The 17,518-nt window shown below is 38.9% G+C and overlaps 1 protein-coding gene across 2 annotated transcripts in view; it reads left to right on the forward strand.

The window, feature by feature from the left end:
• The window catches only part of ERC2 (ELKS/RAB6-interacting/CAST family member 2), an 819,922-nt gene that overhangs the window by 714,774 nt on the left and 87,630 nt on the right, over positions 1-17,518 (forward strand). For both annotated transcript variants that reach the window (XM_077325500.1, XM_077325499.1), the window contains exon 19: positions 4,129-4,318. In XM_077325500.1, the coding sequence (XP_077181615.1) occupies positions 4,129-4,215 (87 nt within the window). In that variant the 3' untranslated portion in view covers positions 4,216-4,318. The remainder of the gene's footprint in view (positions 1-4,128; positions 4,319-17,518) is intronic.

Here is a 17,518-nt window from a genome sequence, read left to right on the forward strand (position 1 = left end):
GAAATAAATCCCATGCAAGGATGAAGCAAGTCCCATCTGTAAGAAGCTATTGCATAAAGTGTTCACACTTGTTTAATTTAGCAGCTGACCCTTTCTGTTGAGACAAAATGAAGAACCAAAACTTTATAATTTGAGGTAATATTTTTACTGGTCCATATAGGATTTTCTCCTGTATGTAAAAGGAAGGTCATGTTTCCGTTTTATGTTAACTTATACAACACCTTCTGATTGAGATGCCATGTGATATATGACTTTAACAGATGCAGACATTTCCCCCTCCTTAAAGCAATCAAAATTAGATATATAGTGGTGTAATTCAATATAGTGGTTTCCAAATGTATATTTTTGGGTATGCGGCTTAAATTTTGGAATCTTAGACCAAGTTTTTATACATTTTTGCTAGGTACCTCAATGAATTTTGCTTTGCTAAGCCACTAAAGCAAAGATGTTCTTTATGTAGCTGGGTTAAACTGGTGTCTATGAATTTCCAATTTAGGAAGTATTACAAGGATGTGGGTGGAATAACAGAAGGAAAATGAGAAGAAGGGAACAAGGATGGCAAACACTAGGGGCCATTCCACACCTAGAAAATATAGTGAGTCACTTACCTTTTGCAGACTCCATATTTTTGGCATTTCAAATCACATCACCTGCATCCAGCTTCCCAGCAGAAAACTGGCAGCTATATTCTCCAATTTAAAGCACTAGCTGGGGAATCCTGAAAACTGGATTCCACCAGCTTTGTAGTGAGAGCAGCAGGACAGCAACCAGCAATCACTCGCAAAATGGCTGTGCATAACTAAAGCAAACAAAGTAGCAAAATCTCCATGTTATATGCCCACCCTCCTGCCTCCCTCTCCCTTCTCCCAACAACAGAGCTTTTTGTTTTCTTTAGCAAAGTGTCCAGAGCAATGCATACTCATTGCTCCAGCCAGGAAGTACAAAAAAAAAAAAATCCCCCAATAGTTGATGCACAAGCATGCCTCTCAGACCCCCCCCTGCCCAAAAAGGTGAAAAAATTACTTCTCCTAAGCTTCAAGGCTGGGGGGGTTGACATTAAAATAAGCACAATGCATCTGTGGGTAAATACATAGGCACAGCAATGGAGAAGTTTCACTTTTTAAAAAAGATCACTTTCTCTTTAAAACTGGGGAGAAAGGTGATTGGCTTGCTGCCATGATTGACAGGCAGGGAGAGTCTCACGGGTATAGCAAGTCCCTCTCCTCCATTTTAATTAGCCATGCAGAGTGCCAGGAAGCAGGAGAAAAAAGCCAGGAGAGCAAGGAGTTGAGGAATGGTGGGGGTGCGATTTTTTATAGCATTAATCCATTGTGCTGGCTTAACGTTATTTTTGAGACATGCAGAATTGTCCTGGGATTTATGGAAAACTAGGAATCAAGCCCGCTGTAGTCACAATACAGCGGGCGCTAGGTTATGGTCTTGGTGCTGGCGAGCCTGCAGGCCGCCGGCATGTGGGACATGGCGGCCTGACGCGGTGAGGCCGCCGGCCAGGGAGCCCCCGCCAGCTGCGCTGTGCGTGGCTGCCGGGGGCTCCCTAGCCGGCGGTCTGATGCGTCGGAGGTGCTTTGCGCCTCCCGACACGTCAGGCCGCCAGCAAGGGAGCAACTGTGAACCGCACAATGCGCGGTTCGCATTTGCTCCCTTGTTGGCAGGGCGGGAATCGGAGAGGCCAATTGGCAGGCGCTTTGCGCCTGCCGATTGGCCCCGCCGATGGTCTGTCTGGAGGAAGGGGCCAATCGGAGGAAGGGGCCAATTGGCACTCTTCCTCATCCCGGACAGAGCCTGCCCTAACTCCTCCCCCTAATCCCTTATGGCTTTATTTAGTCCGCGGCGCCGGCGGGGTTAGGATGTTTCTCTTATAAAGTGGAGAAAAAATGTGGCAATGAAGAAAGAGTATGAGAATGGTCATGCTGAGTCAGATATCATATCAGGCTTCCAAGGGTGTACTCTAATTTTCCGTTTTGTACATCCATCTCTGAATACCCAATTTCAAAACACACATGCCCCTCCCATTCCTTTTGCATTATCAAAGTCCATTCCTTGTGCAAGCAAATTGAAATATTTCCATTCATTTCAGTGGGTTTTGCATCAGATTTTAGTTTTGCTTGAAAAAGATGCAAACTTACGTATTTGAATGGCTGTCTTTCTTCTGAAATAAATAGATGAACAAACTGGCAGCAAGCTACTGGCTGCTGAAATGCAGCACTGACTGATTTTTTTTTTGATACTGCCAATAACATTTCTGTGGTAAAAGTACCCATATTTATTTTTTGATTGCAACTTAAAAGAAGTAGTCATAGAAAGGAAATGTGCAATATAGAATTCAGTTCCCCTGGTCCATGTGGCTCGATTGTACACTATACTCCCCCATGCCTGCTTTTTGCCACTAATTGTATCAGGGGATCTGTTTATGGAGCCCCAATGTCATTTGCAGACTGGCCCTAATTCAACTGGTCAAATATTAGCATGAACTAATATCCCAATATGGAACCATTTGGTACAATTGTGGTGTGTAAAATGACGGCAAATGTTCATTTGTGGCTTACTAGGAAGATCATCATCTCTGGATTTATTTTGCATTACATTACTTGTAAGTGGCCCCCTGGCAGTATTAATTTGATTAATTTGCAGTTCTCCTATTTCTTAATTTTAAGCCACATTGTTTTATTTCAGACTATGAATTATTTCAATGTGACCGAACAAAATAATTGATCTAGATTCTGGAGGATAAAACTCTGTGAGTGAAATTACATAACAAGTTTTAATTACATAATTATAGTCTTTTAAGGTGTGGAGGTGAAAGGTTACTGTTAGATGTCAAAGTCATGAGGAGGAACGCAAAAATAAACCATGTGTTTAAATCTGCATTTCTCTGGATTTTTATACAAGAAGTTCAGTGAGATCTATCCTTGACCTTGGACACTGGGTGATTATAGCAAATAATATAGCGCTGTTATGGTTTTTAGAATCAGAGACACCTTTGTAAATCGCTAAGTGCACTTTAGCAAAGACTCCATTTAGATTTAACACACTATGTAGGTAATCAGTGGTGGGAACCTAACTGACAGCAATTTAACGTGATTAGGTAAGGTAATTACATAATTACCAGTAGTGTTTATAAATGCATAAGGATATTTTTATTGGAGGAAAAAACTAATTGCTTTCTTACTAAGAAGAAAACTAAATAAACAAATTTGTTGTCACAGGTTAAGAGGACGTGCTTTGCTCCTTTATGAAATGTGTTATTGTGTAGTGAAGTGTGTTTGTTTTTCTGTGCAGTCTTTTTCTGTTTTCCATGAAAGTTGTGCAATATAGCCTTTTTAATCTGAAGCATGTCTGGGATATCAGGTGGCTGTTTTGTGCACTAAAGGCTATAGAGCTCCCAATTACTTTGGCCTCTTTGAGAATCCAGGGAGAAATTGTTAAATTTTGAGTTATGGTCTGAATGTATTTTAGCAAGTTGTTAGCACTCTTAAGTGTGACTTTTGTTTCCTTCTGAACAAGCCACACACATGAACACACATTTAGCTATCTTATACTGAATCAAGGTCAGTATAGTCTACACAGACTGGTAGCTACTCTCCAGGATCTCAGGGGTCTTTCATGTCACCTGCTGCCTAGTCCTTTTAACTGGAGATGCCAGGGACTGAACCTGGGACTTTCTGCATGCCAGTTGGGACCAAATGCTCTATCACTGAGCCACTGCCCCTCCCATTCCTTTTGTGTTATCAAAGTCCATTGCTTGTGCAAGCAAATTGAAATATTTCCATTAATTTCAGTGGGTTTTGCATCAGATTTTAGATTAGCTTATTTAGTGTTGTAGATCATAACGGTGGCTCCATAGCACACTAAATGATGTAATCAGAAAAAAGAAATTTGCTACCAAGAACATCTTGCCTTTTTTTAGTGGTTTTGAATAGCTGAATCATAAATGCAATAAAAATCTAAGAAACAGTTCCCAGAGAACTGCTGTATGAATGAAAGTAAACCCAGTCAATTAAATACTTAATACTTGCTATAAAAACACATTTTTTCACTCTCCACATGAGTTATTTAGCTTCTTTGTCAGGTCAAATGTTACATGTTTACTTTATTTCTTTTGACTAGATGATCCAGTCACTGTTGGAGGCACATTGCCACGGCAAAAATCTCATGCTGTACATTGATCACCTGTCCAACCTTTGCCTAGAGTGAGATCCCCAGTTCCTTCAAGAGATCCAACTTTACCTGTCTATAAAGAAGAAGAGGAGGGAGACATCTGGGACAACCAAGCATCAGAGCATTAACACCAGAGCAGGTTATCTTACAATTTATAATAATGTTATACTGAATTTCCTATCCTGTTTCTCTTAATGATGTTTCATCCACAGGTGACCTACATTTGCCTGATTGAAAGTCATGTTTGAAGGATCCACTAACAATGGTGAGGGTGAATGATGAATGGCTCTTAGGAATCTTAGCTACATTTTTCTTGCTGGGTATGGGTAATGGGGAATGTACCTTCCTACCCTGTTCCTTCCTCTGCCATTATCTGGAAAGCGTACATGGTTTTACTTACTGTCTTAAGGACTGCCTCTTAGGGGTCTAGCACAGCCCACACACAATCTTGAAATATGTGCAGGCTTTCGTCTAAGCAGAATGTGAACCAGTGACCTTGTGCGCCTCAGGCGAGAGGGCTACCTACTGAGCCACTGATACCCATGCCATCAATAAGTTTTAAATGCCAGCTGCAGACTTCAGAGAGATAATGATTTCAATGTGTAACATGGTTTGTTGTGCAGTTCACAGATGGTGTGACAGAATAAATGTGCTGATATCGTATATAACTTGGTCTTGTTACAACATTTCAATACCTGCAAAATTGTTAATATACTTAAAGAGATACTTTCAAATAGATTTCAGAGAGCTTGTTCTAAAAGAAGGATGAAACTCCATACTGTCCACAAAAATGACTGAAATATTTTTTTAAAATATAAACACTCCCTTGTTTGGATTTAAATCCCAGGTTTTGTAACGGAAGTTACAATGTTGTATTAAGTTGAATGGGAAATAAAAACTGAAAATGGAAGTAAGTGAGAATATGAAGTTGAGCTAACAGAAAACAGTGTCAAAAATGGCAAGTTTATTTTTATTGTCATCTCTATGATGTTGAATTAAGCTTTTAAAAAATAAGCAAATTGGATGATCTTATTAAAAAGTCACGTTACATATTAGCAATCTTATATTTGGTAATGGTTGCTTTTCCTAAGGCACTTTAATAAAATATTATTGTTAAGAGTTCTCTTGCATTTTTCATATAAAATTATAACTTTAGTTTGCATACTTCTTGTAACAAAATGTTACAAACTTAAATTACCCCCTTTATTTTATTTATATTACAAGAATTATATCCCACCTTTCTGTCCTCCTAAGATCTACCTTTCAGTGCATTTCATGGATGCTTTAGCCTGATCCTGCATTGCGCAGGGGGGGGGGGTTGGACTTGATGACCTGTATGGCCCCTTTATGCTTCTATAATATTTATTTCATTTAGAGCCCCGCATGCAGGCTGCATCCCATTGACTTGGATGGAATTTGTATGATGTGTGCAGAACACCAGCCTCGTATTGCAATTCTGCAAAAGTTATTTGTAATACATTCCCAGTGGTCCATGTTAGTTGAAACTCATAAGCCCCACCATTTTCAGTAGGGCTTAGTAACAATTTCCTGTAACGGGGTCAAGTGCTTAAACAGGAAATGAATTATCAGCTGCATATTAACAACCATTGTTCAATCCATATAATAATTTTACATTTGTAAAGTTGTTGAAGAGGTTAGTGAAACCAATGAGCATCCTTTTGTGTGTCCTTATTGAACAAAGTACATATAAACTCTAAATTGATACTTTGAACAGTATTTAGTTAGAAAAGTCACATTCGAAGCAATCACAATGTCTTCATATGATTTTAGGGTAATTCAGATAGATTACAGAATAGTTTTTTTTCCTATTGAAATTATTGACCAATTGATATAATTTCAGACAGGAGTGGTTTAAGGATTTGCAGGACCTGTAGCACCAGAGCCAGTTTAAGATTCACAGGTCCCTAGCAGAGTATAATCACTGTGGGAACAAACAGATTGGAGGCAGAGGGGAGCCCCATAGTGAAAAGGGGTGTCACTCCAATTGGAGGAGAGAGGCTATGGCCTGATCCCTAGGGGGGAGGGCACCACATGGGGTCCCTGGGAGCTTGGGGCCCATAGCATATGTTACATGTGCAATATGGATAAACTGGCCCTGATTTCATATAGTTGTTCATTTGCAAATAGAGAGAAGAGAGCTGTTTTTTTGTTCCCCAATTTTCACTATCTGAAGAAGCCTCCAAGAAGCTTACCTATCTTTCCTCCCTTCACAACAAGTAACTTGTGGGGTAGGTGGGGCTGAGAAAGTTCTTTAAGAATTGTAACTGACCCAAGGCTTCACCACATGAGATCTGCTCTGAAGTTGTGACCAGTTCCAGTGCTTTAGTCCATATATTTGTATGTTCCCCATTTCTATATGTCCATAAACTTCATCTCATTCAGTTATACATGGGGACGGGGAGCTTCTATGGCTCAACAAATCTTTTTAAAGACATGTTTGATTGACATAACTCAGATTAGTGAAACTGATAGTCTGATGTAGCAGTTTAGATATTAAAATAAAATGAAGATATTGAAATACAACATTAAAATATAAATATGAGTATTTCTACCATCCTGACTTATTAAATAAAACTGCAGCTTTGATGTTTTTAACAGAACATTTTGCAAAACCTTAGGTAATCACCATTAGTACTACTCAAACATCTCCCTTACATACAATAGACTAGTATTCGTTTTAGTAACAATTGCCAGAGGACTGTGTATAGGCTTTGTCTGGGATCTATATTAGCATGCAGTATGGAGGATACCTGCTCAGGCTCTTTTGTTTTCCCATTTAAACTTTTAGGAATGATAGTTGGTATGTGGCTTGAAATAATCTCTCTTCCTAGGATAGGCAATTTAGCCCTGGAGACCAAATCCACAACTTCTGCAATTTTTAAAAATAGATTGAACACTATTGTAGATAGTACAAGGGCATTTTTGTTGTATTTTTTTTTCTTTCTGACCAGAACGCATTAATTCAGTATGACCAATAATTTTTGGCTGCATAGTGCCCATGAACAGTGTATTTTGATATCGTAAATTGTGGAATTTGCGTAGGCTGTGTCGTTCACAAGGAAGAAGCTGATAAAAAAATCACATTGGTGCATTGTACATATTTTGTCTTATTGTTTCCTACAGTTGTTATGAATTGATTACTGGAAACAGGGAAAGGGTTTTCTGCAAATGCACAAGTAAAAAGATAAACTGTTGATATAATTATATACCATCGTTGTAGTCACAGCATTTCTAAATATAGTTTTTTTCTCAATGTTAATAATAAATCTAGCAGCTAAGCTCAGGCTTAGTCCATACCATTTCTGTATGAAGGTTTTCTCTCCAATGGTCTACAAAGACACCATTTGCAATGTAATTGTGACATGTTCATTTTCCCACTAGAAAACAGCTGGAATCCATTATGAATTGTGAATGGATTTACAAACAGTAACAGATGTCGCATTCAGGGTGCGGGGGAGGATATTTCTTTCAGCATATTTACCTGTATGAGAAACTACCATTGCTTCTGTTATTATGCCTATACCTCTGAGCATTGTCCCTGCCCATCCAAAAGATGGATTCTAGCATTTGTGAACTACTGATTGCATAATAAAGGAATAATACTTGCCTCTATTTTAAACTTGAAACCAGTTGTGGCTGTGTACAAGCCTATCTAGACTCTATGTTGATGAGCTAAAATATTTGGTGGGTTGGACCCTAGGGGACCCTTCCAACTCTATTCTATGAACTAGCAGAGGTATTTAGAGTATGGTTTTAGACCAAGCATGATTCCACAAACAGAGGGGTTAGTTTGGATCTGGGTTTAAATTCTCACTCAGCTATGAGACTGAGTGACCTTAAACATGTCTCTGCTTTTCAACCTAACTCACAGGATTGTTGGGAGGATAAAATGTCACTCTGAGATTCTTGGAGAAAGTACATAATATAACTGTAACACATAAAATTACTTTTACCTGTGCTTGCATCTTCTAATCTATGAACAGTGATCCCACCATAATGACTGGATCATGGATACCATTCTCTAGAATGCAGCACCCCTTGGTGATACATTGACCTTGAGCATTGGATCAGCTCTCCTGTTCAAGAAATTGAGATGTCATTCTGAATTTAGCAACTTGTCAATGACTGATGGCTGAGGATTTGAACAGCACTCCAGAGTTTGCCTAATAATTTTAACCAGCCTGTCAAAGAACTTTAATCCAGTCATATGGGAACACAGACTGTGTAGCAGCCACTTGTGAAACATGAAACTACAAGAGCAGCTGAATAAATTTCTAAGACTTTTGAACATTCTATGCTTTGTCTAAACAAAGATCTGATAATATAGAATAAGAACAAATGCCAATTTATTTTGTTCTTGTTCTTCATTTCAGTAGCTGTAAAGACTTAACATTTTCTTATGGTTGGTGGCTTAACAAAGTATTAGCCAAGGATTTTTTTTCACACTACGGTATATATTTAGTCCCGTATGTAGTCTATTCCTTCTCACTCATTAAGGAATGAATCTGGTTTCTGTTTTGTTCAATACTGTATATACATTGCACCCATAAATATTTGAACTAAGTAAATATAGTATCTCAAACATGGAAAAGCTTTCATTATAAATTGGGGGCTGGGAGGGTCTCTTAAAACATTCTATTCATCAGCCAAATGTTGCCCTTTGGAAAAAAAAGTCCATAAGCCAAAAAATATGATGTATTTCTGTTTGCTATATTGCTGTAGACTCTTTCTCAGATTATGCCTTGATTTTTTGAGGAGAGGCTTGTAGATACCCATTTCAGAAACACATGGCCAGCTTTAAGCTATATCTGGGGCTAATTTCCTTCTTTTGCTTCATTTAAGGTGCCTCATTCTGGTTTACAAGCATGCAGTAGAATTGCAAGTAATTTTCTTACTTGGGAGTAGGTTGAGTTTGTTTTTAAGTGGGAGTAGGAGTCAAAATTTATTTTTTCAAAGTGCTAAACAAAACCAGGATAACCTAAAATAGTTTTCCATCATTAATTGGTGTGAAACAGAGAGATTGGCTGTTTTGAGAATTTTCTACAAATAGTTGCCTTGGAAAGGTAGCTAAGAGGAATGAGCAACAAAAAAAGGTTTTATATCTAGGCTGATAGCGATTTCATAAATTGACTGCATATGTGTGCCCTTAAGCATGTTGGTAATTATGCTGATTGAGGGCAAAACATTATTTCATCTTTTTTTTTTTTTTAAGTTGAGACATTCACATGAATAAAATGAAATTCAAACATGTTTGGTACCTGGATCTTAAAAGACTTTTATTCCATAGCTATAAAGAATTTAGGTGTGTAATTAGAATTGTGTACTCTTATAAAAATGAATTATACAAGCATTTAAATAGCGGGTGGTCTAGTGGCACCCACCTAAGCCAAAGGTGCTGACGTGATCAAGGCAGAACAGTTTCTGCAGACAAAGGAATCTGGTCAGCTTTGTCTTCCGTAGCTGGATCACACATGCATGCTTGTGACTTGAATCCCTTCACCACCAGTTGCTAACTCTCAGCTAGATGTGTGCATTGCTCCCATCAAAAAGTATTGCGCTTGAATTGACATGGAGTCATAAGAATATTCTACCTGTGGTGATTGCTGTGGGGTGGTCTACTTAATGCATGCTGTTCACCACATTGCTATAGCTGATAATGTACAGACTTATGTGAGCAGGCTCTGGATCTTTGACAACTCAACTAGTTGTACTGAAGGCTGCCACACACGGTGAGACCAAGTATGAAAACTCAGACCTTCTGTATAATGCTCAGGTTTCTTATTTTCCACAGTGCTGTGAGAAGTAGGATACTGGAAATATGGAGAGCACTGTATCTGATATTTAACATGATGGATTCCTTTTATGTGAAGCAAAAATTGGCTGTTGCCTCTGTACATATTTACAATATATTTCCATTTATTTTAACCAATATGTTATAATTAACAGAACAAATGATGCTTGCTTGATGGAGTTCATTTCTGTCAGAATTTCTTCCCTGTATGTTGCTTTCCTTTAACAGCCCAAGTTTTACTGACCAAAAGCTGTAACCTAACTTAGTTCCCAGATGTGCTTGTCATGCAGATATTAAGTGATCAGGATCGTACCACCATTTTTATATTTTGTATTTTAATTAAGTGGTATACTGGTAAATCTCTATGCAGATCTGCTTTTTCTCACAGAGGCAGTATTCCAAAATAATGAATGATTAGAGAAAGGGAAGTAAATTATGCATTCATGAATTCATGATGTAGGCACAAACATTTAAATGCTCTTAATGACAACAAGCTACACTTCTGGAAATAATGTTTTGCAAAAGGGCTTGTTGAGATCTGCCTTCTTCTATATAACGATTCATACATAAGATTAACATTTTCAATCAAAGCCAGCATTAGGAAACAGAATGCATGAGGAAGAGCAGGAATTTCAGTAAACGAATTAACATATATTTCTATAACTCATTTCTGAAGTCATTTTTCCATCTGTTTTAAGTAAGAATCATGCTATTGTAGTCCTATAGAATTTACAAAATGTATTGCCTGCTTGATGAGACATGATTCTTGTATTACTATATTCTTCCTTTTAGAGTGCTGAAAGCAGGACAAATAGAATCTTTAGTCTGTTCTTTTCTTTGAAGGACTTTTTATAATCCATCTCATTTGCCCTACTCTCAGCCTCACCTAGATTTTCACGAAAAAACAAAAAACAAACTAGTTATGCTCCTTCTCTGTTTCTGCCCCTTTCTGACATTTCTTCACACTAAGGCCACGTTAATCTCTAAATAACTATAGAAATGGTCCAACCGTATTGACCAGATTGTTAGACCGATGTGTTTCCTTGGAAAATATTGAACAACTAATTATTAACTGTAAGGAAATAACCTTTATAATGTTCTCTAGGCCTGCATTTACTGCATCACTTCTCTACAGTCGTGTACATTAAATCATGTAGAATGCTGGTCTAGAAAAGCATTTTTCCCTCCTCTTTTCTCAGAAGATGGAGAGACATTAAAGCAAAAAGTCAAATAGTATCTTTAAATAGTAGTAGAAAAGAGCAAGAATGCAGCAGCACCTTAAAACAAATATTTGTGGCAAGGTATGAGCTTCTGTTCATCACTGCTTACTTCTGTGCAATGGCTCATGAAAGCTGATGCCCTGCCACAAATTAGTCTTTAAGGTGCTACTGGACTTTGACCTTTTCTTCTGCTACAGACATACTAACATGGCTACCCATCTTGTTCTTGTGCTACTCTAGTCACAAATATAAAGATGGCTGGCCTGGAAGACCATGTGGAAATAACCTCCTAAATATACCTTTCTGTCCAGCTGTCTTTCTAACCCATTTGGAGGCACCTTTTCAATATGAATGGGCCACTCTGCCCAGAAGGTTTAAAACCTGTGTTGTTATTGAAGTAAAGGGTATTCTATAACCATTATTTTCCTTGGAAGGCTTTTGTCCTGCCACATGGTACCAAGAACCTCTTCTGTTCTCAGAAGGTTCAATGAAAGTCAGATTCCATATGTATGACTGCACAAGAAAAGCCAGTTAGGTTGTCAATCCAGTTTTACCATTTCTTCTGGGTTCAAATTGAAAGGACGCCTACAGCCCAGTTGCATAGGTCTAGCATGGGGCATAGTCAGGTTTTGGCAATCCCCCCCTTACACATACACACACACATAAAAGTAGCATTGCTAGGTGCTTGTGAAATAGACTGAAGAATGTGCAATATTATTTCTTAGTTAGCCTCTGACTTGGGGTAGGGGAGAAAACATGCAATGAGAATTGAGATCCTCTCTTTCTCCTGACTCTTCAGGTTTTTATGCTCCCCATCAACTCTTTACTGTAGCACAAATATATTTACCTGACTCAAACACATCCATAATAATGATTATTATCAACTGATTCTTGCTTCCTGAATATTGTCAGATCCTCCTGCGATATGTTTTCATACTGTGCCTGATAGTGCCTTATGAAGCTTCAAGAACAGATATATGTACAGGTGGCACTTATGAAAATGAGAATGAGGCATATGAGTGTGTATTTTGGAAAAAATGATAAAATTTGGAAGTAGGAGTCACCAAATCCCAGCTTTGCCTGGTTCAGGTTTATTTTTGTGGGATTAATGAGGCCATTGTTTTTTATGGGGGAATTGGACTTTGTATGAGTCCAAAGTTAGAGCAATTGACACCAAATTTGCAGGGAATCTTCTCTTTCCTAAAGACCACCCAAGTTGGATATGGATTGGACATTCTCCAACCAATCTGGTCTCCATTTTCCTAGTGGGGATAGGGGATTTTCCTGGGGTCTTAAATGGCATTTGTAGAAAAATTTCAGGTATTGCCCTCTGTCCTAAAGACTCTCCCTCAAGTTTAAAGGGGATCGAGCAAAGGGGTATATATAAAGGTGCCCCCAGTGATCCTGTTTTTCACTACAAACGTAGAGTCTGGTGACACCATTAAGACAAACAAAGTTTAATTCAAGGTATGAGTTTCCATGTGCATGCATACTTTCTCAGATACAATGTGATGAAATAGAAGTGATCAGTTCATACTTATAGGTATGAGGGTAAATTGACATACAGAATAATGAAAATGGTTAACAGATTCCAGAGACAAATGGGAAAAAACAGCAATTTGGATTGAATTGCATGGGAAACATTTTGAGTTCAATAATATGTCTACATTAAGAGAACAATGGATGACTAGATAATCAATTGCTGATTTGCTGTTAGTTTATCTCTTAATTGGAATAATTAAGTTACATGCAAACTATTATTAGTATAATGCAATGTTGTATGGAATACTATACCTATGCTTTTCTCTGTGAACAGGAACAGCAATATGCTCTACTTCAAAGAAATTGATGCCTTAAGATGCTTCCGTGCTTGAGAGGACAGACAGGGGGAAGAAGAGAAAGATCTCAGCTAACTGCTGTCACCAGCTTGAATGAAAAGATTTAGGGACAGCACCTCTGGAAGACAGAGTACTGAAAGGAGAAGGAGCTGCATGTGGATGTGATACTAAAGATACAGGCCTGTGAAGCTGCCTTTTCCTCCCAGTAGACTGACTTCTATAGTCTGCAGACGAGCTGTAATTAGAGTTACCAGATGTCCTCTTTTTTTTTTGTTTTGGTCCATTCTCTTTGAGGCTCTTTTTAAAAAAATGATGAAAATGTCCTCATTTGGGGTTGGAAGGTTAGGAATATTCCTAGTTAGTAGCAATTATCATAGGTTAAATAGTAGGGCTATTTAAAATGAGATTTTTCATAGTGATCAACTGTTTGAAATAATCCATTGGAAAATATGTCTCCCCCCCCCCTTTTTTTTTTGGCTTTTCAAAATATGGTAACCCTAGCTATAATTCCAGGACAACTTCTGGCCCCATCATGAGGTTGGTAAACAGGCACCCAGTGGGTGGATTAGGAGGACCCAGCATTGCAGGATAAATGTTTATTTCAAAATGAAGTTTCATGTCCTTAAAGTTCTTACTTGAAATGACAAAAGGTCACTTTAAAAGTCACCAGAAACTCTGTGGTAGCTCATAAGGATACCCTATCCCACCCAATTTTGGTTTTTTTCCCCAGAATGCCAAACAGTTTTACAATTCCATTTTTTTGTTCCTTAAATACGCATAAGACCAGCTTAGTATAATGCTTAGGAGTGCCGTCTTCTAATCTGATGAGCTGGGTTTGACTCCCTGCTCCTCCTCCACATGTAACCAGCTGGGTGACCTTGGGCTTGCCATGGCACTGATAAAGCTGTTCTGACCGAGCAGTGATATCAGGGCTCTCTCAGACTCACCCACCTCACAGGGTGTCTGTTGTGGGGAGAGAAAAGGGAAGGTGACTGTAAACCGCTTTGAGCCTCCTTCGGTTAGAGAATTAGCGGCATATAAGAACCAACTTTTCTCCATCATAATAATAACACAAGATGCATTTGGGAATATATATATTTTTCCCCTTGGGAATTTCAGTATTCATATCCCTAAAGGGGGAAAAGCCTCATGAAAAGTATCACCTCATGGACAAATAAGTGGATAAAGGAAGTGACTGGGATTGCTCCTACTGAACCTGCCCCACTTCTGATCAATGACCTCTATGTGATTTCTAGTTCCATGTTTTCAGCATACAACTGGTGCATGAAGGTTCATGCAAACAAGACCTTGTACACGTGAAGTTGGGGTGGGCATGATCTTATTTGTCCCCCTTTGTTAATTTGCATAGTCACTGGCCATGATATAAAGATGAATGCTGCAATGGACTAATTAGTGAAAGTGTAAAAAAATGAGGTTATGAAGGATTGATGAAGCTGAGAGGGAAAAGAGATATAGAAAACATACAGCCCCTATAGAGAGGAGACTTCTTGGCACTCTCTTATCTTCATTGTCTTCGCCAAGGAAGGAAAACCATTGTCGATATTTTGACAAAAAGATGCAAATTGATTAAAAACGGTTCTTCCTTCTCATGAAGGCACAGTCAAGGAAGGAATGGTTTGTTTTATGTTTGCTTGTTGCCTGGCTCTAGGTAGAACAGGGTGATAATGAACATTAAATAGTTCCAATAAAACTGTTAGTTCCCTAACTACCTAGTATGCTGACATTTTCATTATATCCAAGGGCTGAAGCACATCCGGCTTTTGTTGTAACTCCACCCCCCCCCCCAAAAAAAACCCTTTATGTGTAAGGACTAAATACGCTGCCCTTGGGAGATATCTGACTGTCACCTGCTCTTAAATTGAAAATTACTTGGTCAGCAGACATTTTATTGGAAAATATAATGGTATTTTTTTCCAATCAGAGCACTTTGAAGTGGAGTTGGACAAGACCATACAATAACCTAACCTTTCTAAGAGCCCCTACACTTTGCATTAAACAAGTAACTAAAAAGTTACCTCATGTTCCCCATCTACCGAGATTACTCAGTAAACAAGACATTTTGAATACTACATGCAGCAGACTACATAGGTCATTATTTTTATATACATTGAAGTGGTAGCACTTTCAACTGCATACTTTCTTCCAAGAATCAGGAAGTATGGTGAACTAGTAGTAAAGCTCATTGCATGCTGTAATTCACACAGAATACCTTTATTAGCAAAATAAACAGAGATAGGATATATCAGTCAGTTTTTTTAAAAACTGAAGACAGAAATTCAGCCATAATAAAAGTGACATTGGCATCCAAGGAGAGGAATGGGAAGGTGACTGTAAGCCGCTTTGAGCCTCCTTTGGGTAGGGAAAAGCGACATATAAGAACCAACTCCTCTTCTTCTTCTTCAATAAAAATTGGCAGATCAGGTCTTTTCTCCATTTCGGTATAAAAGGTATAATATGCCGTCGCTGGACAATAAACAAGGGATAATCCAGTAATATATGTTGCAAGGTGTCAGGAGTGTTTAATTCACAGGGACAGTCTATTTTCGAAAGGAATCTGGGCAAATCTCCCTTGTAATACTTTGGACATGCTGTAATGCAACAGGCACTAGCTCGTGGTTTGGTGTGGGTTTAATGCCTCACTTAGAAGCTGGCAACCCTAAGAGGAGGTCCCTGTGTGCACCACAGTCCTGACCCAAGTCAGGTTCATGCATACCTAGGAAATGTGGAATTCCAGAACATAAGCCTACACCTATCTGGCAACCTTACCTCCTCTCTACAATGTTTTCTTCACTTGAAGAGGCCAGGGCGTGCTATGTGGCTGGTTAGCAGTAAGGACAGCCACAGAAGTATTCTAAGTGACAGGGGGCATTTCTGTGCCCTCCTTATCAGCCATCTGCTAGGCAGCGGTGAAAAGCTTTCCCCCCTCAAAAGGAATGCATGTGCATGTGCACGCTCACAGACTCCCCTGCGTTACTCTTGGAAACACATTCCTTACTCCAGTCAGTGGCTGTTAGAGGCTCCCTTCACAGCAGGCCTGAAGGAAGGGGGGGGATGCAGACTCCTGAGCAAGAGCAACAATTGGCTCTAAGTGGGGGGGGGGTGATTCCACCAATAGGTGGCTTTGGATCCTTCAGCATGTTGTGAAAAGTACACAACACATTTTATTATATTAAATAATACAGGAAACAGGAATGTATGATAATAAAACATGGATGCTCATATATAGAAGAAGAAGAAGAAGAGTTGGTTCTTATATGCCGCTTTTCCCTACCCGAAGGAGGCTCAAAGCGGCTTACAGTCGCCTTCCCATTCCTCTCCCCACAACAGACACCCTGTGAGGTAGGTGAGGCTGAGAGAGCCCTGATATCACTGCTCGGTCAGAACAGTTTTTATCAGTGCCGTGACGAGCCCAAGGTCACCCAGCTGGTTGCATGTGGGGGAGTGCAGAATCGAACCCGGCATGCCAGATTAGAAGTCCACGCTCCTAACCACTACACCAAACTGGCTCTCATACAGACACCTTCCCCACGTGGACACTCAACAGGGATGAAATGTATGTAGATAGTAAGCCTGCCCTATGCATGTTTCATAGCTTTTTTGTTTATTATCATCCGTTTGTGTCATTTATAGCAGGAGTCCCCAAAACTTTGGCATATGGGGGCCACATTAGTGTGCCCAGTGACTAAAAACGGCCACACCTTAAACCCAAATATAACAAAATTATTAAACTACTTATTTAGATCAAAAGTAAACATTTAATGGTAAATGAAGAAATGTTAACTCTAATGCAATCCATATTAGAACAATATTTCACTGTGGAATCATTTAGCTACACATGCTTACCTAGTCAATGTGATTTTTGTGGCTGTTTTCTGTTAGCCAGGGCATTGGTGTCAAAGTCAAGGTTTGTGACAGACACTCTTAAAATGTCATGCAAATGTCCATCTGTTAGCCTTCATCTACACTTTGATTTCACTATTTTTTAACTTGGAAAAGCTTTGTTCACTGATGTATATGGTACCAAAGACTGCAACAAATTTCTTTAGGTTGATAAATATATCAGGTAAATCAGAATAGAAATCTAACAAACTATTTTCTTTGTAAATAACTCTTCGATGATCACTGGCTTGCAAATCAATTAGTTCCATCTAAAAAAAGTCACTTACATCTTCTGGTGCTACTTCCAACGGATTCTGAAACATTCTTATTTCCTTTCCAAGTTTATGGCAATCAGTAAATCTGTTCTAAAATTCCACCTGCAATAGGTTCACTGCTTTGATGTGACTTTCAACATTGAATTGTAAATTCCCATCCTTCTTGAACGTTAGTCCATTGCAGCATGAGAAGTTTGAAAAGTTGCCTTCACTAACTTGCTTCACAAAAATGTTCAGTTTTGCTTCAAAAGCTTTCAATTCAGTATCCATGTCACTCACAAGCTTTCCTTTCCC

This window comes from Paroedura picta, chromosome 3 (genome assembly GCF_049243985.1).
Source record: "Paroedura picta isolate Pp20150507F chromosome 3, Ppicta_v3.0, whole genome shotgun sequence".
Classification (NCBI taxonomy): Eukaryota; Metazoa; Chordata; class Lepidosauria; order Squamata; family Gekkonidae; genus Paroedura; species Paroedura picta.